Source organism: Pagrus pagrus, assembly GCF_965226575.1.
Source record: "Pagrus pagrus genome assembly, chromosome: 16".
Classification (NCBI taxonomy): domain Eukaryota; kingdom Metazoa; phylum Chordata; class Actinopteri; order Spariformes; family Sparidae; genus Pagrus; species Pagrus pagrus.
In genome coordinates, this window is record NC_140200.1 from 10,747,779 (window position 1) to 10,775,250 (window position 27,472).

Genomic DNA, 27,472 nt, shown 5'->3' on the forward strand with positions numbered 1-27,472 from the left:
TTCAGTCCCCAAAACCCCAGCTCACCAAAATGAAAAACCAACAGCCAAGATTAGCATCGAAACCATATTTCACTTGTGTGTTAATGTGTGTTATCTGTGTGTGTGTGTGTGGCCCAGGTTGTTTGAGGAGCTGTATGAGGACCACGGAGACACTTTGTCGCTGCAGTACGGAGGCTCCCAGCTGGTCCACAGGGTCAAGACCTACCGCAAGATCGCTCCCTGGACACAACACTCCAAAGACATCATGCAGACACTGTCGCGCTACTACAGCAATGCTTTCTCAGGTGCGTTACAATGACGAATGCAGGTTTTTGATAACCCCCTCATTTTTCCATTCATGTGATCCAGATATCCATCCATAAATCATCTGATGCAGCCTTTGCATACACTTAATGTAGATAACAAACATGTAGTACATTCAGGCAATATACAGATAAGGGGTACCCAAACATTGTATTGTTAGGATGCAAAATGGTACTAGGATTCGAATTTTCCTCAAAGTTCTATTAATTGACTGACTTTCTATTCAGAGTTTCCCCGCATGTCACCCACCATGCTTAGATTATAGAAAAAAAGTGATTATTAGGGATCCTACATGTTTAAAAGCCATTTCTACCTCACACAAAATAGCATAACAGCATGAATATTATTTATTTTCTTTTATAAATATTGTGTTTTTTGCTAGAAACATCTGGTGATCCAATATGAACCTTATGACCACAAACTTTGGTCCACAGGCCCCGCTCACTTTTGGCAGCCCTGATATAGATAATTAAAGAGTATAGAGTATTTTCTCAGCATAAGGAATCTGCTTGAATGAAACAAACGTAAAGAAAACATTTTGTCAACTGAATAGTGTGACCCTACTCTGCAGTCAGCACATGCCCATGGAGCTGATGCACCATTACACCATTTCAATTTCACTTGACTTGTTGTGAAAGCAAGTAAATATCTGTCCTAAAGCTGAGAAATAGTCACAGCGCAGACATTTTATTTATCCCTATTTATCTAGTGCGATATAACATGTACAGCAAATCACACATCCAGCATAGCTCCCAGAGGACTGAAGATGCCAGTGAACATCGTGTTCGAGGCAATTTCTCTGACATTTGCAACGTTTTTATAGAAACACTCGAATTTATTGACAACAGCTGCGAAAAGGGATATTTTGAAGCCTTGTTCTCAGACATTGCTATCTGGAGGAATGTTTAAATCAGCCGAAGTGATGTTTTCCTCTCTCCTCCAATTTGCAACCAGTTTCTAATTGCCAGTCAGTGCACGATGAAGTTGCTTTGTTATGCCTGCAATTCGGATATCTAATAATTATAAATGACACCCTAGTTTATAGTTAGAAACAGTGTACGAATGAAAATGTGCATGGGTGTACACAAGTGTTTTCACAGCACACTAGTGACTGTTCCACATCAAAGGGTTTCATTTGTAGACCCAGAAATGAAAAGGAAGACTGTGTTCTGATTATTAAGTCCGGAGTAATAGAGCTGCACTACTTGACCTACAAAGTCAACCTCATCCGTCCGTTCACTTTTGACTCTTGTCATTCACTTAATTCTGAAAAATGGGATCGTTGGTCGGTTGCAGAGCAGAGACGGGAAGAAGCTGATTGTTTATTCATACTGAAATGTCAAGTGAGAGAGGCTCATATAATGCAGCGCGCACACAGAGACTGTCATACACACAAGCACTCAATATTCCTTGAACTGCACACTCAATAATGCCATGACCTATATCAGGTATTATGATTTTAAGCTGTTTACCAAGATGACTGCTGCCCAGTGTTGCTTCTCAACTCTCTGCAAGGCAACAAAGTAGAATATAAATCTGCAAAGACCAAAAAAAGCTGGTGTCTGCTGTCAACTATGCTTTTACCAGCATACAACAATTTTTTGTACATTTACCCATTATTACTTTTCTATGTCCTACTAGACAAGGTAGCCATCCACACCTCTTCTGCCACTTTCCCTCGGCAAAATTGCTGTTACTTAATTGAAACGTTCTAAATCAGGGCTTGTATTGGCTTGTTAATATCCACTTAAGAGTATATCACCTAAAAATTCAACTCTGAGCAACTTTAGTTTTGTTCTTAATTTGCATTATGGACTGAGCAATATATCAACATTTTATCATTATTGTGATATGAGATTAAGTATTATCTTCGGGATTTTGTTACAGTGTATGGTGAATTGGCATTTGTGTTGTTTTTTCCTGGTGTTCAAGGTTGCATTACAGCAAAGTGATGTAATTTTTCAAAAAATCTTATTTTGTTGATATTATTTGGCCAACTGTCATCCCTACAATAGTGTCGCAATATTGATGTCAAGGTATTTGGTACAAAAAGAGGCTTCTTCCGTTCTAACTAACTGGAGGGGAGTTTGAAGGCTTTTACGCTCTGTGTGTAAGTGTCCTTACAGAGTCGTTAAGGACACGTGAGCTCTGAGTTTCAGAGTCGTTAGGGCCACTTGTGGGTCGTTGACTTAACCGGCCTTCATGTGGGTTGCTAGGGCTAGGTGGGCCTGGGATGCTAACTGACACAAGTCCAGTTGCCTACGATACAGCACTTAGAATTATTTACAACAGTGTACTCTATTACATCACCAGACATGCGCGTACACCCATTATAAGGCCAGCCTCCGCGCTGTTCACTGGCCAAGACTGTCAGTCATAGCTCGTTCATTGGCTATCCTGACACGGTAAACATTAAAGGTATATTATGCAGGATATGTTGGTTGCTGTTCATAAGAACACCATTCAAAGTTGGTCTCTCCTCCCCTTCTCAACAACAACACAGAGAGAAAGAGAGAGCAGCGGTTGTTAAGTTAACTAGGGAGAGAGTGCCGTTAGCAAGAACAAAACCGTAAATCAGAGAAATGAAACGATATTTTCTGGTTGTTTCATGACGGTTGCGTTCAAAAGCCCAAATTGACACGGTAACACCTCTGCACAACCCTCCTGATTTTGTGTGAATGTAGCCAAGGCGCACCCGTTCATGCTGTTTGCCTCTTTGCTCTGCCTGTGTGTGTGTATCTCAGCCCGCCCTCAGTCAAACAGACACACAGACCTGAAGCTGCTTGTGACAGACTGAGTGCCGAGGAGAGAGCAATGTCTTTATATATAGACTTCCAACCTCTGATCCTGCATTCTGTCATTGGCTGGGGTCTACACGACACAAATAATAAGAAATGGTGATAGAGGGATTACTTTTGTACACATCTGTACATTGTTTTTTGGGTTTTCTTCTTGCGAAATTCCTGCACCTTTATGGCTTTTTCACAAATCAAAGAAAGTTGTTGTGAGGTTGTATTTTTTTTATTTTTTTTGCTTGCTTGTTTGTCTCACTAATTAATCATATCTATGAGCCATTTGGAAATGCAGTTTTCTGACGTTTATCAGAACATATACATCACCAACCATTCTTCAGTTCACGGTGATTGCTTTTCTAATCTCTGCCAAACACTCTGACATCTTCTCTCTGGCTCACAAGTATGTTTTAGACACACATGCATACATACACACTGCCATATTCTTTGCACTCTTTTGTGTTTGTTTTGATGAGACCACTGAAAGGGAGGGAAGTCCGCTTAAGATGAACAGACCCTGTTGACAGATTTTAACTGTCTGCATTTCAGTCACGCAGTAGTACAGACAAGGCGTTTTGTCAATTACTTCTGTTGCACGTGTATATAATGTTAACAGATCAGCCATAATGCTTATCTCATGATCCATGTAATGAATCCCACTCTGAAAATTACCTAGAGAAAAGGCTTGCTAGCAGGCTTTCATAGAAGCTGATTTAGTTACTAATTATCTAACGTGGGTGTTGGAGCAGCATGCACGGGGCTTCACACTTGGGGGATGGATTAAATGGCAACATGCGAAACACGTGCCACATGCTGAACACACAAACACTCACACACAGAGATTATCTTAACTCGCTCCCCAGCCAATGATGTGGTGTGGTGGTTACAGAGGGCTTTTACTGGCTAGTTTCCTGTTCATGTGAAGAGGACACATGGTAACCTATTATTAATTAATTGGCACTTTTGCAGCCTCTACTCTTTTCTTCTTAAAATGTCTGGTGAAGTGTGTCTTGAAGGACACTACACTTTTGAGTTCATATGACGAAGAAGTGTGGTTTGATAGGCAATTAAGTACATTTGTTATCAGTGGCAGAATTGCAGGCTGATAAACCTGTAGCTGAAAAACATTTGGTTACTGAAGACAGCAGAATATTGCCTGAGCCCTGTGAGCGTCTGTGGCTCAGGAGGGGTTTGATCCTCGACTCCGGCTGCATGTAGAAGTGCTCTTGGGCAAGATGCTTAACCACAGATTGCTCCCTATAGCTGTTTGATGGGTGTGCGAGTGGATGTGTAAATGGCATAGAAATATTGTGGGTTTACTTAATGAGTGTTGTATCGCTCCTGATGAGCAAGTCGGCACCCTGCATGTCAGTCATTAGAATGAGTGAATGTAGCTCGTGTTGTAGCATTTCCAAGTGGTATTATTGTCGATGCCGATGTTGCAAAAACAACAGGATCTTTTCCATTTTCCTCAGAGTAGTAACTGCCAACAATACAGGACAAACCTGACTTTATTTATTTATTAATTCTAAGATGGAGACATGAAAGCTAGCAGCTGCCATCCTGACTGGATCGCCAGTCCATCGCGCAATCAACATTTACTTCATAATTATTTTTATCACTAAATGTTTCTTCTATTGGAACACAAAAATCTAAAGCTACAATATACAAAAGCATACGATTTTATAATAAAAAACATCCAGTTTATACAAGATGTTACTTACTTTAGCCTTTCTCTCTTGTATATTTTCCCTGTACCATGTTTTTTTTCTTCTAATTACCGTGTCCTTCTTGCTTCTCCAGATGCTGACAGACAGGATGCCATAAATCTATTTCTCCAAGTCTACCAGCCATCGGAGGCTAAGCCGCACCTGTGGGAGCTGCCCACTGACTTCTACCTGCATCAGAGAAACACCATGGCACTCCTCCAGGACAGACGCAGGTAAACACACACGTATTTGTTCACTTAACACAAAAAACGATTGGTGTATTTTTATACTGTAAGTAGAAATCTAAATAAGAACATACTTACATAAACGCACTGTGTACACACGTGTCAGACATGAAAACAAACACACAATTCCTTTTCAGTGGGAAGTCACTCACCTGCACCGCTGTTTCTTTTTTAAAAGCTTGGGTTTAATAAGTTTGCTATGAGTGGTGAGGTTGTTCACATAAGCGCGTGGGTCAAGTTATATGTGATTACGTATTTGGTCATTCCAATTAACTGCGATCAAGCCTCCTCTTTATCTGGACGTAGATCAAAGAGCTTTGGTTGATGTGCGGGGCAGTCCTGAGGTTTCCATCTCTCATCACCACAGCCTGATATATTGTCCAAATTACTGCAGCCACTGTATCCAAATAGGGTTCATACAATGGCCCGACAAAAACATTTTCTCTCTCTTTTCTCCAAATATTTATCTATCTGCTGTAAAAGCAGTATTCATCTATGGTGCTAATAAACAGCATGTTTGTGTTATATATGTATGTCATTCAGTATGTGTTTTTAGTTTCTGTAGCTGTTTCCTGTCCAATATGTTTGATTTGTTCTGTCCTTACTCTTGATTCATGCACTGAATTGTGTATTTCATTGTAAGTTCTGATCCACAGCAGTTCTGTCTTTGTTACTTGTGTGCATTTGTGTGGTAGCGCACTAGTATGCAAGTTGTTTGCTCTACATTGTCTTCAGCCTTACGTAAAAGTAGACACACTTATCTGCTACATGCCACAAGTTTATGCCGCCACAATGGGCCAAGGTAGGTCAGCCATTATTCCAAGAAATTAGAAAGGCTGGAACTGAATTCAATTTGGCAGCCACACATTGCGCTTTTGCTCTCAAACGCACCTAAGTAGCACATCACACACTAAAACATAATCAGTGCATTCACTCAGATTGGTCATATTAAATAAAAGGCTTCAGGGTGTATTCAGGAGTTGTACAGTAGGTGGTCTAGCGCAGTCAATTTTCATATCTAGGTTATGTTAAGTCCGAGGAGAGACAGTGCAGACTGCAAAAAACACAACTCCTTCTTTTTGGAGGGTTTTAACGCATTTATGTATATTGTCTGTCTCCAGCTACACTCTGTGGTGGTCAGATGGAGTCTTGTCCTACCTCCCTGTTGCCTATGATGAAGGTATGTCTTCAAAATATGATATCTGTAATAATATCTGCCATATCCATAATACTGTGTGTAGCGTTTGCTACAGATGAAGGCCTTGATCTATATTTTTATGAAAATGTTCAATCAAGGTTAAGCATAAGTACATTTAGTAGCCATAGGAATTATCTTGTTTGTGTAGATTTTCCATTGCCAGAATTTAAAGGGAAACACTGGCAATATTTTTATTGTCAACAAATCCCACGAAAAACACAAACCAACACAGTTTGTCCATCTGTCAATGCTTTCCAACTTTCCTGTTGTTCCGATACCAATACCCGAGTTGGAAATGTCTCCAATATTTCCCAGCAGCAACACATATATCTGTACCCTAGCATTGGATGGGTATTTGTTATGGTGCGATAGTCCATGTTCAGGTATTGGAATTGGTAGCAGGAAGGAAAAAATGGTATTGGCACATCTCTCTCCTGCAGAAGACATAAATCTGACATGACTAAAGCTTGACTTATGCATCTGCTTAGCCTCTGCATAGGTGCATGCCCTACACCGTAGCCTCTACGCCATGGTCTGACGTGCACCTCCTGAAATTGGTCCGGTGATTAGCGGCAGTGCTAATACAGGGAACTGGGACCCAGTAAACATACCACCCTCTCGAACAATGCTAATCTACTGATTTTTAGCAAGTATATTTACGATGTTGCCATCTTAATTTGGTGTGTTAGCATGCAAATATTCGCTAATTTGCACAAAACTCAGGACAGCTGAAGCTAATTGTATTGTCATTGGTTCTGTGGGTATTTGACCCTGTGGCTTCAGTCATAAGAAATCAATGTCAGGGCACGATTGATATCTGTTGAGATATTTCAATCTAGACAGAAGCTTTAGATAACCATCTTCAGAACCTAGCAAGTTTTAAACAATTGACAGCAGTATAGACTTTTTTTTTTAGAAAGGCGAAACAAATTCCTAAACAACACTGCCATTATTCAAACAGGGGCCGAATATACAAAATTTAAAAAGTCCCAATTTTTGACAATAATTCGGCTGATTAGGGTTGTTAGGAAGTCCTTTTGGCAGCAGAATATGTAAGTGATATTAACTAAATTAATTGTGCCAATGTTCATCATATTAAAAACATATGCCACCCAGTGCAATGTTGTGACTCACTGGTGTGTTTTTATTTGCTTTGTCTAACCATTGAGGCCTCCAGCACAGCAGAATAAGCCATATCAGGCTTCAGCTCCACAGGGAATACATAGTCACATTCTTGGTTGGTTTGGGTTTTCTCATGGGACATGTTGACATAAGTATGGGATTTGACAAAATATCACCTTACTTATGTAGATTAATGTCTTGTTTTTTCTCTGTGTTTGCTTGTGGCTTCATTTTGTGCGCTCCTGTGTGGATGCAGTCCCCTGTGAGGAAACCATGAAGAAGGTCAAAGTGAAGAGAGTAAACCGCTTTGATGAGAGTATTGACATCTACACAGAATTCTTCAAACCTTATGAAATTACCTCCTTTGATGACACATTCTGCATTGCCATGACCAACTCTGCAAGGTGAATACACATTCATTCAAACATGTAATATACGTACAAAAACCTTTACACAAAAGCTTACTAAAAAGAGTAATCGGACTGTGCAGGCACATGTTTTGCTGTGTTGAAGTGTCAACGTTGCTGCTTAAACATTGGTGAAATGTTTGTTTTGAGATTGCCCAGTTGTCAGAGATTTTTTTGATGAGAAATTATGATGTTAGATAATGTGCTAAATACTCATTAGCAATTATTGTGATGGTGCTGCGGGCTGTCGGCTAATGGGATTCATTCTGATTTGTGTTCATAAAGGGAATTTATGCCCAAGACAGTCGGAGTGGATCCAAGCCCGTTCACGGTTCGCAAGCCAGAGGAAACGGGAAAATCAGTGTTAGCGTGAGTGCATTTTAAGCTATGTACATGTCCACATCTGTGATGTTTTGGTTGATGATTTTTTTTGTTTTGCTTTGTTTTTGGTTTCTTGTATGTAATAAACCCCATGTCACTGTGCCCTCATAAACACAGCTCCATCTGACACTGTGTTCTCAGGTAACCAAAAACAAGGCTCTGTCTTTGTTCAGCACACAACTGTCCATGTGTGTTCATGGATAAATGTATTTTTTAGATTTATTACCCCTGCACACACATACTAGAAGCCCACATGAGGTTAGAAGCCTCATGTGCCAGTGGCTCATAATGGTCTCCACATGAATGCAGCACAGTATGCACACTTCTACAGTCTAATGTACTGTACTCCTGTTTTTCTTTTAATCAGTTTCCTTTAATTGGTATAAAACCTGGCATTTTTTCATTTAGGCTTTCATTTTTCATTTAGGCTTACCGTTTGTCTGAAATGGTGTTTGGCAGGGGGTGGCTGGGACGGAGTAAGATCAATCTTTGATGTAGCATGGCACCAAGGTTGCATTTGTCATTGTATTTCTCTGTTTGTCCGTTGAAACGTACAGTGCATGGCAGTTACGTCTGCTCTGACTCACTGGCTCTGAACCTTAACACATCACGTGTGCACACATACAGGCGCACACGAGATCACCACTTTCAATTCCGTACATCTATTCATCCATCTTCTTGGACACCTGTCTTGGTCAGGTGGCCATTGTGAGCAGAGAAATCCAAAGCTCCTTGTCCGCCACCTTATGCTCCTTTTGTGGTATCAACAGACTCTCCCTGGCCTTTAGAAAATTGTAGTTCTTTCAGGTTCCCTCTCTGTTAGTTACGCCTGGTATAACTTAAAAGGTAGACACCCAGGAGTCATCATTAGCAGGAGTTTAAGCAATCCATCGTGACTCTTCTCATTGTCTCGATTGAGGCTATTGAGGCTGTAAAGAAACCCAGTCTTTTCTGCTTAGACCATGCCATTATGTCACAAACCAAAACATATGACTACTGAGCTCTCTTCACGATCACCAGATAACCCAATTTTGAAAAGATGTTCTCAATTACATAAATGGGATATGGGCTATTTTGTGAGACAAGACCTAGATTTTTGACGCCAATAGCAACATTGATATCAAGAGTTAAAAACATCTGACAACAATGTAATGGCCAGTAATCTTCCAGTTTTGTGCATATAGACACATAAAAACCCATAAACACATTAAAATCTAGTCTGTTTCGCGACAACTTTTGTACTTGCAGAATTGAACACGTGGGAGAGGAAGGAGTTTGGACTGGTAATGAATAATTTTGAATGATCTCAAAACAATTTTGTAACAACATTCATGACTCACCCAGGCTTTTTGTTGGCAGTAGTGTATAGTATTCTCGTTGCAAAATGAAGGGAAAGGCACTTTGGGCATCTTCTGTAGAAGGATGATGGGTTTGAGCTCTTTCTGATTTATGGGGAAAAGAAAGTTTGTTTCAGATATTTGTCCGTTTTCTTTAAGGAGGAGCTGTGGAAGTACCTTATGTTATTGCTCATGTGATGGGCAGTTTAGTTTCTTGAAACGCTCACCAGCTGCTTCACTAAATTTGAAATGATCCGAAGTCTCAGTAACATAGAGACACAGATATTCTTAAAACTTACAGCACATTGCTTGCCAGCTTACATGTCATTGTGCATAGTTCTGTTTGTGCACATGCTAATCTTTGTGGCTGTTTGTGGGTATTGGCAGCAACAAGAGCAGTAAGGAGGAGACACTGCTCCAGAGGAAGACTGCAGCCAGCGCACCTCCCCCGCCAAGTGAGGAAGCCATCAGCAGCACGTCAGAGGACGACTCAGAGGAGGACCGGGACGACGATGGCTCCGTGTCCCAACGCTCTACGCCGATCAAACTGCTGACAGAGTCTGGCGAGAGCACTCGCACACAGGAGGTATGAAAACAAAGAATCTACTGATGAATGTCTGGAGAAAGATTGACATTTTCAAAGACAGATTTGAGGAAATGCTTTTAAGCTGCAAACATAAGATGTATACAATAAGAAACACTTCAAGGAGGGATTGAAAGACAAAAAACAAACACGACAATATATTTTTTGTCACTGGAGGAAATAAAGCAGCCTATCAGATGAGATTCTCTAATGAGTCAAGGATGTGTAATCTCCCCTCAGGAGCTCAGGGAAATGTCAACGCAGTTCAAGATGCGTTGATGCCACCTGATTGTGCCTTAAAAGCATTCTCCATTCCAATTTGAATATGTCATCCTGATTGTGTTTTCTTCTCCACCTCCCTGGAGAACTCCAGAAGAAATTAGTTCTGTTGTCTATTTGCGTCAGACGGCGGAGTGTACGCCAACTTACTCACCCTCTTTCTCTACCCATTTTCTCTGGCCGTGAAGCACCAATTTAAATTTAATATTTCTACTGTCATCTGTACAGGAAACATTCTTGTTATAGCCAGCCTCCCTTACTGCAGCTTCTTTTGCAGCACACTCATTATTTTGTCCAACATGACCAGGATTTTGCTTAGATTTGATAGAAATATTACTCTTTGTGTTGCTTTCATGGGAAATGTAGCACGGTGATCCTGTTCTTATATGGCTTCCTCCTCTAAGGCCCAGGTATAATAAAGGAGTGTATGTAGGACATGTGCAGTGGGATTTGGTCTGCTTTTAGGAAATCGGGTGATACGTGGTCACCGACAGGTGTCTTGCCTTCAGTTTTAAGGTCTCATTTAGTTTCCTCTTTGTGTTTTGCAAAGGTTAATGTGAAGGTCTGAGTCTGCTTTGACAATATCAGCGTTTATTACTTGTTGATGAAGTTTTCTTAGTCATCCAGGCCATGGTATTTCTAAGTGCTGAATGGTAGGCAACTGGACTTGTTTCAGTTTCTTGAAGACGTTTCACCTCTCAGCCAAGAGGCTTCTTCGGTTCTAACTAACTGGAGGGGAGTTGCAGGCTTTTAAACTCTGTGTGTGAGTGTCCTTACAGAGTCGTTAAGGACACGTGTCATCTTGGCCACTTGTTGGACCTTGACCCAACCGGCCTTCATGTGGGTTGCTTGGGCTAGGTGAGCCTCATTCAGTATCAGTGTATTCTTCATTCAATGAAATAGGGAAAAACGTCTCAAACTCATTACCCACCCACAGATAAAGTAAATATCAGCTCTTACTGCTGCCTTCATAACCGTGCCCTCTCACCATAAAGTTCACCACATGCTATTATGTGCACACGGTATATATACACAATAGATATAGAGTGCAGAATGGCCGTGACTAATTCCCAGAATGCGTCATCACTATATCGGTATCTATTTCATGCCCCAAGTGGACTGTTTGCACGTTCCCCCCCCCCAACACACACATCCATTGACCCAGATTCTGTACAAAAGCACGTATAACAAGCACATAAATTCGTGCTGGTAGTGGGTCAGCGTGTCAACAGGATGAGTCAAAGGCACCAGGAAACGGCGTCCTCCTAAATATCTCAGTTTATTAGAGGTATCTTTCATGACACCCTGAGGATGTACAAAATTGTTGATTGCAGTGCCATAATATCACTATGGTTACAGGCATTTTAAAAGCCATCATGACATCAGCAGGAGTGATCAGCAAAATCACTGTGGCCATAGTCCAAAGTGCTTCGTCGGCTGGTGACTCTACAATCACGAAGCCATGTGAGAAGAGTTGTACTTCTTCCTCACTTGTTATTTAGTGCCACCATGAAGTTGACACGTGGTGACAAAATACCTGCTTCCAGTCTTTATGCTATGCTAAGCTAACTATCTCCCTAGCTACAGCTTTATATTTAATAGATAGACATGAGAGTGGAGAGAGAGTAGTAGTCCTCCCTTTAAAGGACAAGTGTGTAGGATTTAGGGGGATCTATGGGTTTAATTGGAAAATGATATTCATGCATGAATATTGTGTTTTCATTAATGCATAATCACACAAAACTTTGAATTGTTGTGCTTTAGTTCCCTTAGAATGAGCCTTTTATATCTACAGAGGAGCGGGTCCTCCATGTTGCAGTGCCACGTTTCTACAGGAGCCCAGACGGACAAATGAAAAACACTGGCTCTAGAGCGAGACGAGGGGTGTTCAGTTGGTTGCAATCTGTAGCCTCATCACTTGATGCCACTGCATCCTTCACACTGGACTTTTAACTGAAAAAAACTAAGAAATTATTTTGTAGAAAATATACATACGATATATAAAGTATATTATGTTATAGCAGTTATAAATCAAACAAGTGTTGTTTTGGTATGGCAAAGAAACAGTAGGTTTAAAAAGGCAGCTTTTTCTCTATTCCCATCTTTGTGAACAACTGCATGTTGTATCAGCCAATATGTGGTTGGTGTCAGCTGCCAGTCACCACATATGTAGATGGATAGTAGAGATGTTGCAAAATTGTCTTTACCTTTATTTTGTCTGCATCAAAAGATTCAACTGAGCATCTCTAAAGGAGAAATTCCAATCAGACCATTTTTGATCCTCAAAGTTGGAGGCGGAGGTTTCCCTCCTTCTCCATCCTTCTCCATCCCCCGCTGATTTATGATGTATTTTTCCGTACGTTTTCTCTGTCTTCTCGGGGCCTTGAGCAATGAGCTGGTCATGAATATTTCGGGCTGGACAGCTCGCTCACGTGTCGGGAGCACACACTCTCTCTCATGCGTCTCGTGTCGCTGCCTCCGAGCCTGTCCCTGAGAATGGATTGCCGGGGTGCCAGCGCGACACAAAACTGTTGAAATATTTAAACATCAGATCATTATGGCGTTTGCCATGTAATTACACATGCTCATTTCATATTCCCCCCAATATGGGCGTACGTGTGCCCTCATGGACATGGATAGATTTGCATTGTGTGTGGGTGTGTGTGTTATAAGCAAGCATGGTACACACCATATGAATGTGCTGCAGGAGCTGTGTTTGTGCGAGGCTCTGTGTGTTTTTGTGATTGTATCTGTAATGCCTGTGTGTGTGTGTGTGTGTGTGTGTGTGTGTGTGTGTGTGTGTGTGTGTGTGTGTGTGTGTGTGTGTGTGTGTGTGTGTGTGTGTGTGTGTGTGTTCACAGCTGCTGTTTCTTGGACACGGTCCTGGAACACCCTCATCCGTTCTCCCCTCCCTGCAGCTCAGATCAATACAAATACAGTGAAAGTTTAATGCATTACGTTTAGAATATTGCTGCATTGTCAGAAAACACTCGAAGAGACCAATTCAACGCCGACTGCTTCGCGGCCACTCCTGTTACATAACAAGTTACCCTCAATAGATTTATAGAAAGATTCGTAATCTGTTCAAGAAATAATTTTTATGATGAGTTTTTGCAGAACAAGTTAAATCCTAATTGAAATTCTCGTTAGGGTCTACAGGTATGAGCTGTTTGCTGAAGGGTCTGAATTTGTTGTTATTATTATTATATGTTCTGCAAGACAAAAGAGAGTCCAGATTTAAGGATGGAGATAAAGTGCTTTGTTTCAGAGATTTGATTAATTCCATTATCAAAATTAAAAGATACCGCACAGTATGAATGTTTTTTCAAATACATTTTGGCACTGTGTATCTGTATTTCATTAAAAAAAATGACATAAACCATAGAAGATCAGTCTTTCATACTTTTTTTTACCAGTGTATGTGTGTTACAGATATTCAGGCCATGCGCACTTTCTGTTGTGAAATGGTCCGATGTCTGCCAAGAGAACACTCACAATTTTAACACCATCCCCGCGATATTGCACCACGACACAAGGCAAATGGATTCATGTTGTTTACATGAAATTCCCACCCTCATCAGCAGCGTGTGAACACAGAGATCAATGAGTCCTGACAACGTTTTCACACCTTTCACTCGTCTGGTTTTGGTGCGCACGTGTCGACTCTAGCCTCATCGTCTTCTCTAACAGGGAAGTAATTTGCCTCTGACTAGTGAGTAGTGTCTCTGTTATTTGATCATCAGGCTTGTGCTCAGTGGGAAGGCTTATTAGCTGACAGAAGTACTTCATATCATTGCTGGTTTGGTGATCGTCTTGGCAAACCTTTATTAAAAAGAAATGTTATTTCGTTGTGTATTGCTCTTCATACATTTGGCTTAATGAGGCTTAATTGCTAAGAAACTTAAAAACTTAAACAGAAATCAGAGATTGTCCAAATGAGGAAATAACCTTGGTAATAGTTTATCCCTTTTTATCCTGCTGTTGTCATAGCGTTGAGTAATGATTGTTCCGTTTAATTTTGTTATTTTTAGGTTATTAAGTCATATTAATCTCATTAGACAATTGTTTCATATATTGTGCTATAACTTGTTTCTTTTCACGTGTTGTTCTTACCAGAGCTCACCCTCTGAATCAATGGCCTAGGTTATAAATTCTTCATCCTCCAACTTGTTTTTGCTGCCATTTATTTCATTTTCGACTGAAAAAAGTTGTGATTACGTGGTCTTTTTATATCGAGCCTTCTGGGGACAGCTTGAACCGGTCTGACCTTCTTAAACTGGCGATCTCTTGTTAAGTATGATTATTATGCCTCTACAAACTTTGGACACTGTGTGCAAGAACCCCAGGAGGGCACTGTCCCTGAACATGAAACCACCTCATCAGACACCAACAATCAAATTACATTCATAGTTGCTTGGATTACACTCCTCTGGCCATCCTAATTAAGGAATCAGTTGTGGTGAAGCAGCTGAACCGGATGACCTCGTCTGTTTGATTTTAATATTTTGAGTTGCAGCTTCTCTGTCTTCTGTTTGGAGGAGCTGGCTGTTCGCAAGCAGCTTTACCTTCTATCTCTTTCCTTTTATCTCGGCAATCATTTTGAAATACTAGTGTTATAATGTTTATGTGTTTTTTTCTGTCTCAGTCACATGCCCCTGTTGCATCACACCTTTTCTCTTCTTACCTCTTCAGGAGATCCAGCAACAGCAGTCAGTTAAGGAGCCATACGGACTCAACCTGGCTGAGTTTCCGTCTGAGGACGACCTGCTCATTTATGAAAGGTGATGAACACAAGGCTCTCTCACACGTGATATTACAGTTAATGCACACATTTTAAAACGGTTGGCCACAGTGTATAGGGCTTTTACAATCGTTTAAGTTAAGACAGTAATGTCTGAGCTGTTGTACAGCTGTTGTACTGCTCGGCTATGAAGTTTGAAGTCTGGTCATAGACAGCCAGTACAATCAGATATTGAGCTTGTACAGTTAATGACTATGGTCAATAATGTAGTCTGTGATAACATTCACACATCCTCGAGCTTGAGAAGACAATAACAAGTTAATCCACTGGGTCTTGACATTCGTACATGGGATTGGATGATGACTTCTAACAATATTCACATGCTCAAGTACTAAAAAAGTGAGTTTTTCATAATGTGTCCCCTTTTAATTCTCAAAAAAAATGTTATTTTTCTGTTATTGTCCATTGCTGCAGCACCTCTATTCACCCTCTGTCTAAACTCTTTGTTTAAGTGCCTGTCTCTTTAAGCCCAGTTTGCTCTGATTGGTCAATTCTGACAGGCCTGAGCAGGCACCGCCCATTGTGTGTCACTATCAGCTCTGCTAGTGTTTTTGTAACCACAGCCATTGCTGAGGGCGGCGACTGTATAGTTGTGACATCACAACCTTACAGAAGTCCTGACGGCTCATTTGAAGGCATGTTCTGAATACGGACTGTGTACATTTCTCCATGGATTGAGCATTTTAATACTTCCACTGCATTTATGTAATGTTTAAAATAGAAAAAGACATAAAAAGACAGCTCACTCTTTACTAATATGGGACATTTAATTTAGCATGTTAGCATTTGCTAATACTAAGAACAGAATGTCTGCAATGTCAGAATTATACATTTTGACCTGAAATTAAGACCTAATGATGGAGCTGGTGGTGAGTCAGAGGATCACCAAAGAGATTACTGTTGATCCTGATGGGGACATGGATAGTGGAGATCCATATCACATTTCCACGCTTTAAAATGTACTGTATAGGCTACATAATATGTAAGGGATAATGTATAGTTCGGAGGTTGTTATGGAGAAATAAACCCCGACAGGTTGTATGGAACAGTTGGTTTCATACAGCCTGAAGGGGTTTATTTCTCCATAACAACCGACTAACTATACATTATCCCGCTTATTACACGGCCTTACGACTGAAATAAATAATAAATAATCACCCACAATGATTCAGCAGCGACAAGGATCGCTCGGTAAAGTTTTAACTTTCACTTTCACTTTCGGGGCCTGAGAGAGGAGCTGGACAGCGTGCTGTGGTTGGTGTAACGCGTTGAAAGTCCAGCTGTCTTGCTTACGTTGCTATATGTTGCCAGGGCGGATCAGAGCGCCGTCCCTAGCTGCTCTCATGTGTCCAGTCACAGACATGATCTGACGACTTTCAAGGCCGGCCTGAGAGAGCAGCTGGACAGCGGTGCTGTCTTGCTTATGTTGCTACATGTTGCAGGGGCAGATCACAGCGCCGTCCCTAGCAACGGTCTGTTATACTTGACGACGGTCATTATACAGAAATAACAGACCGTAGAACGCAGCGATGGACCAATCAGAGAGCAGCATTCAATAGAGCCGTGTAATAAATACAAAATAAATCATGGATGGATGCTGTAAGCCAGAGAAAGTAACAAACAGACACACACACGATTCTACCAACTCGAGCTGGCCTCTGTTCATTTGTTTGGCCTTCAGCTCGCAGTATACTGTATGTCTAGCGTGTCTTTCGGTGCCACGTTGATACAAACGGCTGCAAATTGTAGAGTTGTGTCCTTATTTTCTTACTGCCCCTGCCTATTTCACTAGTCCTGTTGAAAATCTTTTTATTGTTCTGGGCGATGCACCCAGCTCAGTGTCAGCAGCCCCCTGAGGGTGGTATGGGTCATTTTGCAGAAGGGCCATCGCCCACTCTGCCCTGCTGTGTGCATCACACTCCTGACCTCACTGCTCTTTGACCACCTCTCCCTTCCTTCACCCTTGAGTTTCATTTTGTGTCAGTCCTTTTTATTTCATTTTGTCAGTTCTCCCTGTTTGCTCCCAATCATTGTTATGAGCTCCAGTGAATAGCTCTGAAACCGAACACAACTGTCTGTTCTTTGAATGTGAACTGCACGTTTCATACAGTGTGACGCTTTTGATGGAAGCTTTAATAGCTTTTTTTCCCTCAGCTGTCCTGAACCCCCTGAGGATAAATGTTCCCGTGTATTATTTGAGCAGTCAGTGTATGCACATGTCTTTGAAGCAACAGTTTGAAGATTAACAAGTGCACTTTATTTTTTTGCAAATTCACATATGAGTTCATTAATTTCATAAAGGGTGGCACATCACAAACGTGATGGACTTTACCATTCATTTGAAATTGCACTACAGTTAACATATGTTTTCAAAAATACATCACGATAACACACATTAGCCCTTTTTCTAATTTTTTCTGCTCAAGTAGCACCAATTCCAAAAATATTTACATCTTTCACCTGCGTAGACAGCCAATTTTTATGTAAACGGCCATCTTTTCTTCTTCTTAGATTTGTAACGCTGATTTCGATGGCATGTACAGTTTTAAGGCCTGATTGAAGCAAGGGAATTAACATTTAAAAAAAACTAATTGTGGTGAAGAATGTTGCTCATATCCTCCGACTGTACTGCCACATAATGAGAGTGAAACTGCATTCATTATTGAGGCTGGAAGTCGAACGGCTCCAGAGATGTTAGATGCTGCCAGAGCACCGCTAATCAATGCATTAATATTAAAAATCATAAGCAAGAGCCAGAGGGGAACTCTCAACTATTACATGTTATTGTGTGTTTGCAAGAGAAAAATAACCTGCGGGGGAAATTTGAGATTCGGTGGTGATGTGCTCTGAGCATTACAGATCTCAATAGGCATGTTAAGCTCATCTCTGAGTATTTGAATTGAAAAATTGACACTGTGAACGTAACATTTTTAGAGTCCTGTAGCGGTGACTCACACAATAACCTTTTCTTAATTGCTCTTCACTGAAAGGAGCGCGCAGCAGAGACAAATATGTGATTATTTTCGCATATGTTGCAGCTGTTTTTCATTTTGTGTGTTTTGTTCTTTTCCTGCAGGTTTGCACATCTGGGCGAGAGCCAGCACAGAGTGGAAAGAACCGAATGCATAAACCTGGCAAACATCATCTGCTTGTGAGTAAAACATGCAACACCATCAGATGTATTGCACATGTCCACTTTGCTAATATTGCAACACCACCGGGACTCAAATCAAAACGGGCCGCAGTGTTTTTATTTAATCATATCAGGTAGAATAGATGGCGAGACGCGATGGAAGCCCATGTTTATTTTATATTAACATCTTTTAATTCTTCTCAGGCTCCTTGCCTCTTCTTTATTAAATACTTACATGAATATGCGTATACTGTTGGCACACATACAGCAGGCTACACTTAAATGACAGTAAATGTGGCTCTTTGTTTTCGTGTCGAGAATTAGATGAGGAAATCAATACCACTCTTATGTCACTCAGCGCAGTGGTCAAGATAAATAACCCATTGAAGTCAACTCAAGATGAGAGAGGCTTAAACAAAAAGGTGTTTGAAGGAGGCACAAGAGGAAACAGAAACGGCTCTTTTATTCTTTCCCTCTAAAAATACATCCAGGTAGTCAGACGGACTGTGAGGTGTAACTATGTGCATCATAGCTGGATGGAACATAAATAGAGATTGGTTAATGGAGACGTGTATAGAACAGAAAAATAGCAAAGAGAGGACAGAAATATCTACACGTGGCTACTCGTGTTTTTCTTCATCAGAGAGAGCGCACACCTGAAGAATAGATTTTATTTTTGCTCGAGACTTCACTGTTAACGAGCGCTGTAAGAGGACCGTGAGTTTGAAGTTTTTTCATGGCCGAACATTTCTGTGAAAGCCATCTGAAGCCTCGGATCACAGTTAAATTTCATGAAAAGACCACAAGAAACGGATAAAGACAGACACGGGACAATTAAAGAGGCAGAAACAAGCTTGAGAATGGAATTACAAAAGCAGATGCAGAGTCATTGATTGTAACCACTCAGGAAACAAAATGATGTAATGACACCAAACGCTAGAATACATGAATAACTGTAATCTTCGTGGGCGGACGTTTAACTTGTACCCTTCTGTCCAGGAATACAACAAGTGGTCAAAATGTGATGCCTATCATTGCCCTACATGGCAGAAGCTATCCATATGATAGTAAGGTCAGCTTTAAGAGGCTCTGTGAAGCCCTACTTACAGTAAAGGTGCAAACATTTTCAAAAATGCACTTTAATTATCAACAGAATGTGTTAAAGACGTTGATTTATTATGTTGCAGAGATCTCTACTGATGAAAGCATGCTAACCAGCTAGCCCCAGCACGTCATGTCTCGCTACACAACTTTGTACCTCAAGGGGCCATAGTGAGTCGCTGTAGCATCCAGTTTGCCCCCAATCCAAAAACAAGAAGGTAGCCGTCAGCCGTTACTCTGGTGTACAGAAGCGCTGTAGCAAAAGTCAGAGGATAACAAGCGTCGTAAGGATTCATCCTCTGGTAATCATGAATATCTGCACAAACAGGTTGTGAATGTCCATGCTGCTAGTATGGACAAAACTTAACTTTTGAATACTTGATGACAAACTGCTGTCCCTTTGAAAGAGACAGATTACTGTATACATTCTCAGGACTGTACTGCTGTACATGTATCCGTAATACAGTGATGCAGCCCTGGTCTGACAGGAACATTGATCACTCGCTCGCTGGACATCTTCTTATAATAAGATGTAAAATGGTGGCTTGGAGGAAGGTTGAAGGAGAGGCTGTTGGAGGAACTGTCACAGATGTATTTTCTAGTAATGACTGCCTTGAGAGAGCTGTCTAAAATCTGTACAAAGTCAACACATGGCTCTTAAAACATGTCTCTCTTTGTACGTACTGACTGAAAAAGAAACACAATTTCTCTTATAGAAAAGACCAAAGTCATTTCACTTCACACAAAGGTGGCAGAGAAACAGATATATGCCTTTGTGTGCAAAGCTAACCTCAGACAGCAGGGAGTGGAAGCGTCTTTTCATTTCCTTGTTCAGTTTAAATCTCCTTTTTTTCCTCCTATAATCTATTTGCACCTCACTCTGGCCATTCCTCAGTCCGCCCATCCATCGCTGATTTCCTCACGTCAGGTCCACAGGGTCCGGCAGGGTTGTATGCTGTTGTGCAACAGTGTTATTCTAAGACGCTGTTACAACATCCAAAACGTGTTTCCACTGTTAGGGGCAGGTTTAGAGAGAGTCACCTCCCTCTTCTTAGTTCCTCTCTGGACCCATCAGGCATTAGCAGACCTTGGTGGGGATTAAAGTGGACATATAAATAGTATGGTGGGTTCTAGCATCAGTCAGGTGTGATGATTTGTTTCCTCCTTAAATTATAATCAGCTCGGATCAGATAAACGGGCAGTTATGACTGACTTTAAGAAAGACATGTTCCCTTTCTTTTGAATTTATTTTGATGTAATGATTTAAATCACACTGTTTAAATGACAATATGGCATGACGCATTGCCATTTTACTGAAACCTAGTGTGCTACTTCACAGCTGAGAACACATAAATGAGCATTTGACATTTTATGTTTATTTAAAAAAGGTGAATTTGCCTGAAGATGAATTTAGTCCTCTACAATTTTGTGTACTTCTTCTAGTGAATTGGTCCCTTCCACCTTTAATACATCTCTCGTACACTCTAGCTCTTATGTTCTTCACCAGGGCCCATTACACCTTTTTCTGCCTGATTTGAAGCACTATTTTTGCTCACTCATTTACATAAATAAAGTATCACCCCATCGGAAATGAGGCACAGATTGACCAGAAGTGCAGGGGAGTCTTTTCTCAAAGGCTGGAGCTGTGTGCACTGCAGGAGGATGTCTCGCGGTGTGTTCCCATCCACCTGTTTTTATGCACTTTCCTGCTTGGCAAGCAAAAATAAGGAAAGATTGGGGAGATTAGAAATATAGTAGCAGACGGAAACATCACAGCAATGAAAACATTTTTTTTTTCTTCAAATTTAGATTTATTTTGCACAATTAAAAAAGAAAACATATACAGATAGCAGGGATAGAAAAGTATTTACAGTGCAGGAAGAGGCACCTAAATGATGTTTATATATCACAAATTTAACGAGACTCTAACCTGCCATAAAAATAACATGAATCAACCATAAATGGTTTTTTTAGGTTTGACTGGTGCTCTTTTAATTACATAGTCTTGTCGGGCCCTCTTCCTCTGCTATGGTCTTAATGGTACCCGACTGGAAAATTAGCACCACCATCTGTTTTTTCTCAATGAACAAATTTCTTGAGTGAAAATCCGTGCTACATTTGGATTGAACCTGGTTTCAGCAAAACCTGGCATTGAACTACTCTGTTCATTTTCAATTTCCAAGGGGCCTCTGGATGATCTTTAATAAACCTACAACCAGTCAGTGCAACGAAACGTGTAACGTAGAGCTGAGCAACCTATGAGAGATGCAGCAAATCTGTCTGAATGGGAGGGATGTATCTTGCAGAGCAAATCAGACATGAGCTTGCAGATCGGTCTGCATCCAGGCTTAAATTCAGCATGTCCAAAAACACAAACGTGATAACATTTATGCCCTAATTAGTGATCGGTCTCAGCCTCTTTTATCGCCCCGAGTCTGTGCATCTTTTGGTTTCAAGTTGGCTGCTTGGTCACTGGCATGCCTGCTTATTTTAAATTAAATCCCTAGTTAAGGAGTTCATCGTGACACTTGCGGAGTTTCTTTTGTGTCTGTGAAAAAGCCACCAATCAAGGAAGTGCATTTGAGATGCTCCCATGGCCATGTGTCTTGCGCAGCCTCTCACCAGGGCCGCAGCTGCTGTCGAACTAGCTGACTGAGTGGACGACCTGACGAGCACGCGGTTGATAATCTACTCTCAGGATGATGAGACATGATTTAGATTCCGGCTTCTTTGAAAATATGAGTAATTCTGCCTTAGAAGCGCCCATCTCGGCCATCCTCGTGTTGTTTCCATTAACAGTCCTCTTAATGACCCCCTCTCTCTGCAGCTTGTCGGTTGAGTTCAGACATGTTCTAGTCCTTGGGGACTATAGATAGTAACAGTTTTTTTTCCCGATGTGAAAATTAAACATGGCCTGTTTTTTTTCTCTCTCTACCATCACATGGCTTGTCTAACAGCAGTTCTTCAATTCATCCATTATTTCAACATGCTTGTGAACATTTGTCTTCTTTGTCCCTCCCTCTCAGAGAGCCCGTGTCCTGCTTCCCGGAGGACAGCATCTACAAAGTTTCCCTTCCGCAGGTCGACAGAGACAGCCGAGACGAGTTCGAGAGCCATGTGATGACGGGTCAGGGCCAAGTCAGGGTGCTGTGCCGGGACGACATGTTAATGTACAGGGAGTACGTCAAGAACAGATACATGTGAGACACGGACGGACCTGGATCTCTGTGATTAATATGCAAATCCAGATCCTGAGACTTTTGTTTGTCGCAAGAGACGCTTCTTTGTATTTGTAAAATCCATTTTGCTCCAACTGCTGCTGGGAGTAGACCAACTGGATTTGGACTAACCTATGTGGGTTGATTTTTCTTTCTTTTTAATCAGTGTTATTTGTATGTTTTAATAGCTTCAATTGTTGTCCAGTTATGTTAGTTTTTTATTCATAGAGAGGCGAAGTCATCCCCCGTCCTGTGGACAACCTTGGAACTTTATTTCAGGAAAAAATATGTATGGCAGTGAACGGCAAGGGACGAATAATGGATCCTGTCGAATTGTGTTTGTTGATTTAAAAGATAGTTACACACCCAACAGTCGCCTTATGACGTCGTCTCATTTAACGCTCACAAAAATCTAGCGACTGAAACCTTGTAGATCCGGTCCCATACACTAGCTAGCTCACAAAACTGACTCTCCTTTGACATAACTTGAGCTGACAATATGGCCAGATTTATTGAGATTTTCACCCTTTTTTAATTCTTAATCTGTGCTGCGGTGACAGCCATGTTGGTGTCGGTGACGTTTATTGATCGAGACGATGTAGTTCACTGAGCAAAACACAAAACTAAATTGTATCTTACGACAAACTGCGACTTTTTGGAAAAATTATAATTCAAATTGACGAACGGGATCAAAACATTATTTGTCTCATTGGTGAAATAAGGTCCAAACCAGCATTGGAAGGGCGGGACTCGGCATCACTTCTCCGACATGCCTTAAGAAGCTACCTTTATTGTGTTTTTTATTTGTTACATGTGTTATTTCCCATTAATTAAAATTTTAATTGCAACTCTTTTAAGAAAGCGTATTTCACTATATGTACATTTCAAACATGTGAATTAATGTAAATTGTTTTGACTCATAAAGGTGCACTATGTACGTTTTAGTTAGCATGTTCGAACTCCAAGTCCGGGATGCTAGCTGCACGGCTAACTAAGCTAACTAGCTAATGGCAGCTACAGTTAGCAGCAGTTAGCGGTTACTCTGGTGATATGATGTCACCACATTAGTTTTGAGGATGAATCCGATTGGTGGCCATTTCTTACATACCTACATACTGCACCTTTTAAATCATTTGAATCTTACATGTTGGAACCATTAATATGATGGCAGGCCCAAAGATTATGATTATGATGACTTTGATTTTTTATTTTATTTTTACTCTTTTATTAATTCTGTTAAACTGGTTTCAGGTCATTTGAGTCTATAACAATTGATATAGAGATACATATGTTGTTGTTGTTTTTATGTAAATGCTCAAGAACGACTCCTAACAACAGTCTCACATAATGACTAATATGTACTGTAAATGTTTATACAGGTACTCTTGAGTATTTTTTTTTTCTTTTTTTTTAAAAAAAACAGTCATATATTGCACATTGCATTGTGCCCTTAGATTAAACCAGAATTTAGTTTGTCAGCAGACATCACTAACACACTGATGCTGTGGGTTGATCAATCCCCTTTCTCAGTTTACAAATCTACACACTGATTTTGTTTTGTTTACATTTCCAATGTCGGCTTTTACTGTGTACAGTGGTTCTAAATTAAACATTTATTTATTAACATGACGTGACAGATTTGATTGCTGTTGTCCTCACTGCACTCTACTTAAATACGTGCGCTCTGTTGTTCTCCGCAGTGTTTTGCATTCAAAAGTGGAATATTTCATGCGGCTTCTGTAATTGTCTTCATCCCTCCCACGCTCCTCTACTGTCTTTCTTTCATTCCCTTTCCCACCCCTCGTGCTTCAGATTCACCTTTTTGTTCTCTCTATCACACTTTCTCTTTTCTGCCTTCGTCGCACTCTTTTAGCACTCAGCCTTCACCTCGCAGCTGTCAGAAAATGTGAAATGTGATGAAGTCCGCCTTTACTGTAATGCACACACGCGCGCTTTCAGTTGGCATGCTGATTGACCACTGGTCTCTGCATCAGTGCCTCGTGAGCCTGAGGACGATGGGAAAGGGAGGGGGGGTGCTTCAGCATGTGATGTGTTAGAGAACAACAGGGGAATTAAAGAAAAGAAAAATAACCGCTCCACCGTATTTAAGACCAAATTAATGAAAGATGGAGAAGACGGCATGTGTTCCACACAGCTCACATCTCACCTAAAGTGAAGAGAGCCCCCTCGCCTCTCACTCTGTTTGCCCCAGTCCCCCTTTTCTCCCTCTTTGAAGCCTCTTAGCCGACTCAGAAGGCTTCATCTACATTTTACGTCGATGCTTAGCTTGATAAGATCCCTGCTGTTGCTCTTACTCCAGATGCTGCCATTGGTTTCTTTCTGATGGTCCCCTGAAGTGTCATATTTTTGGTGTGATTTTACCTGCTTTCGTCAACTAATACATTAAGCTCAACAGCAGCGATCTGTAAGTATCAGACAAGGACAGGTTTCTTTGAAGGGGTTTTCTCAGAAGTAAGTGACACATCGCGACAGCTTTAAACTAGTGTTATGAAGAGCCCCGGGGTGGATGGGTTTCAAGAAGACGGTGGAGTTGAAGCACTGCTGGGTCTTCATGGTGATCACATACAGGTGCTCTATGGAAACTTCAGGTGTACTCTGCTTATTCAATTTTGTGAAGGGCTCATTGCATGGCTGAAGTATACAGTAGTCTTAAATCAACACTGTATTTCACCCATGCAATGAGCCCTTCCCTAGATGGAATAAGCGTTGATCAGTTTACATTTTTTTGCTGAACGTTAACACAAATTATACATATTATGTGGGGTTTTTTGTGTCAATGTACAGGTTTACAGCCCTTTACCAAGGCATATCTATGATAATAATTAAACTCTGCTCATAAATGGCTCCAAAGAAGAAGAAAAAACTGGCAGCATTTGGGCCATTTTTAAGTATTAAACAGCAAGTAAGGAACACAAGCTGTTGCTGTTCAGAGTCCAAATTCAACCAGCAAAACCTCAACCACCCGGACATCAAACACTTTTCTTTCACCACTTTGTTGTCATTAATTTAATTTTCTTATTCTTTTGTTTATAACAAAAAGGTTTTCCCTGACCAAAATAAAATTTTCTGAATGTTGTTTAATCTTTGGATCCTGACCCAAATGGGTTCTGATGTAATATCCTGACACGTAGAGTTATATAGGTGAGTAACGTTTGTTCAAAAATGTTGTTGTGAATGATAACGTACTCATGAGCTGCAGTGAGTAAAGTTTTTAAGTTGTAACTGCTGCATTAAAGGTCCAATGTGTAAGAAAGTTGATTTGTGGGTCTCATTCCCAACTCGTGGATACTGAAGCTTTGGGAATGGCGGCCGATCCAACCTACAAAATCACCTTTCTTACATATTGTGCCTGTGAATATTACTATTTTTTCTGTACTGTTTATCTTGTTATAAGAAGGCTGAAAGTTTCCACTCTGCCTGGAACATTAAAAAATACCAAATATCTTAATTTGAGGCACCAAAACAGTCTCATTTAAGCGTAATCTTTAAAATCTCAGTCTGTGTCACATGAAATCCATTTGTTTAACATAATCTCCTTACTTTGGTGTCATCAGTAGCAGCTGCTAATAGATGCTAACCTAAACCTCACTTAAAAATCACTTGTAGGCACGATGAGCTCTTAACCCGTGTAATTAAAAAAAAAAGGCCTTTGTGGAGGACGTGAACTGCTGCCAACATGTGTTCAGATCCGTCGCCTGGGTTTACAGACAGTGCTTAATTTCCTAACTCAATGTTCAAAACTAATTGAATTTGGGCTATTAGCGATCAACAGGTTTTCAGCGGCTCATTAATCGGGTAGTTATCATAAAATCAAGGTCACGATGACATCTCTGGTGAGGCAGGTACACTAAGGGTGGGTCATGTGATCATTAATGCTTGTGACTGATCCTCTCAGGTTGCTTTCCAGGAGCGATAATGTGTGTATAAATGTTGAAGTGTCCTTGAGTGAATACAGTTTTCTTCTCTTGTATTCAACGAAGAAGGAGACATTTGTGGGCCTAAATGTTCGGCTGCCTCACACCTCCAGGACTTTACTATCTTACATAGTTTGAATTTTCTTCTGCTGCTTCCTCGCCCACCTTTCCCGTGTCTAATTACCTGCTCCGTTTTTTTTCCTGAGTAAAAATATCTCCATAAGGGTATCAAGGTAAAGGCTGTGTTTGTGTACGAGCACGTGAGAGCATGTGTGCACTCTCGAAAGTGAGAGCGCTGCCGTCTGTTTTTTCGGGCAGGGCGACTGTAGGCGGTTAGAGTTTGTCTCTTGTTTTGAAGGGAAAAGAGGTCTTTTATGTAAGGCCCTGTTTTCCCTCATGTTTTTATGCTCCTAATGGCAGGTGTCTCATTACACTGAAACCTCTCAGCACACATGGGTATGGATGAATAACTGCATGCAGTCACTGATATTTCTGGGCAGCTTGCTCTTCGTCGTCCTCACACAAATAGAATAAAGATTGAATGTTTGTGTGCGGCGCCAGTGGTGCAGTGTTTCTGTTGGGGTGGAAATTCAATTTGTTGAACGTAGCCCCTCGTAGAAAACAATCATAAATGATCCTGGGATGTGTTTTTGGTCTTGTGTGAGGTTGGGTATCTGCCGAGGTCTGTGACATGAGTCACTAGGCACTTCATGTGACCGCTTAGCTTATGAATGAAGACAACCCCCTCTCCAGCCTCAGTCCACTGACAAAAGGTGGACAAACAGCTGTTGCCTGGAAACCAAAACTGGTTACCATATTGCTGCTTTGAATCTCCCCCTGCTTCCCACTGCTGCCTCTCCACATTTCAACCCATTGTTATCTGACATTTCAGTGGCATGACAGGTTTTTTTGCAGCCACATGTATTAA

At 41.0% G+C, this 27,472-nt stretch overlaps 1 protein-coding gene across 3 annotated transcripts in view; it reads left to right on the forward strand.

Moving 5' to 3' along the window:
* Nucleotides 1-24,238, forward strand: part of fig4a (FIG4 phosphoinositide 5-phosphatase a) — a 49,760-nt gene extending 25,522 nt beyond the window's left edge. For 2 of the 3 annotated variants that reach the window (XM_084376895.1, XM_084376897.1), the window contains 9 exons: nt 118-284; nt 4,899-5,037; nt 6,171-6,229; nt 7,626-7,773; nt 8,062-8,145; nt 9,882-10,080; nt 15,049-15,137; nt 18,234-18,308; nt 22,418-24,238. In XM_084376895.1, the coding sequence (XP_084233021.1) occupies nt 118-284; nt 4,899-5,037; nt 6,171-6,229; nt 7,626-7,773; nt 8,062-8,145; nt 9,882-10,080; nt 15,049-15,137; nt 18,234-18,308; nt 22,418-22,595 (1,138 nt within the window). In that variant the 3' untranslated portion in view covers nt 22,596-24,238. Of the gene's footprint in view, nt 1-117; nt 285-4,898; nt 5,038-6,170; nt 6,230-7,625; nt 7,774-8,061; nt 8,146-9,881; nt 10,081-13,217; nt 13,702-15,048; nt 15,138-18,233; nt 18,309-22,417 lie in introns of those variants that run through there. The other variant, XM_084376896.1, reaches the window with a different exon arrangement.
* The last annotated feature ends 3,234 nt before the right edge of the window (nt 24,239-27,472 follow it).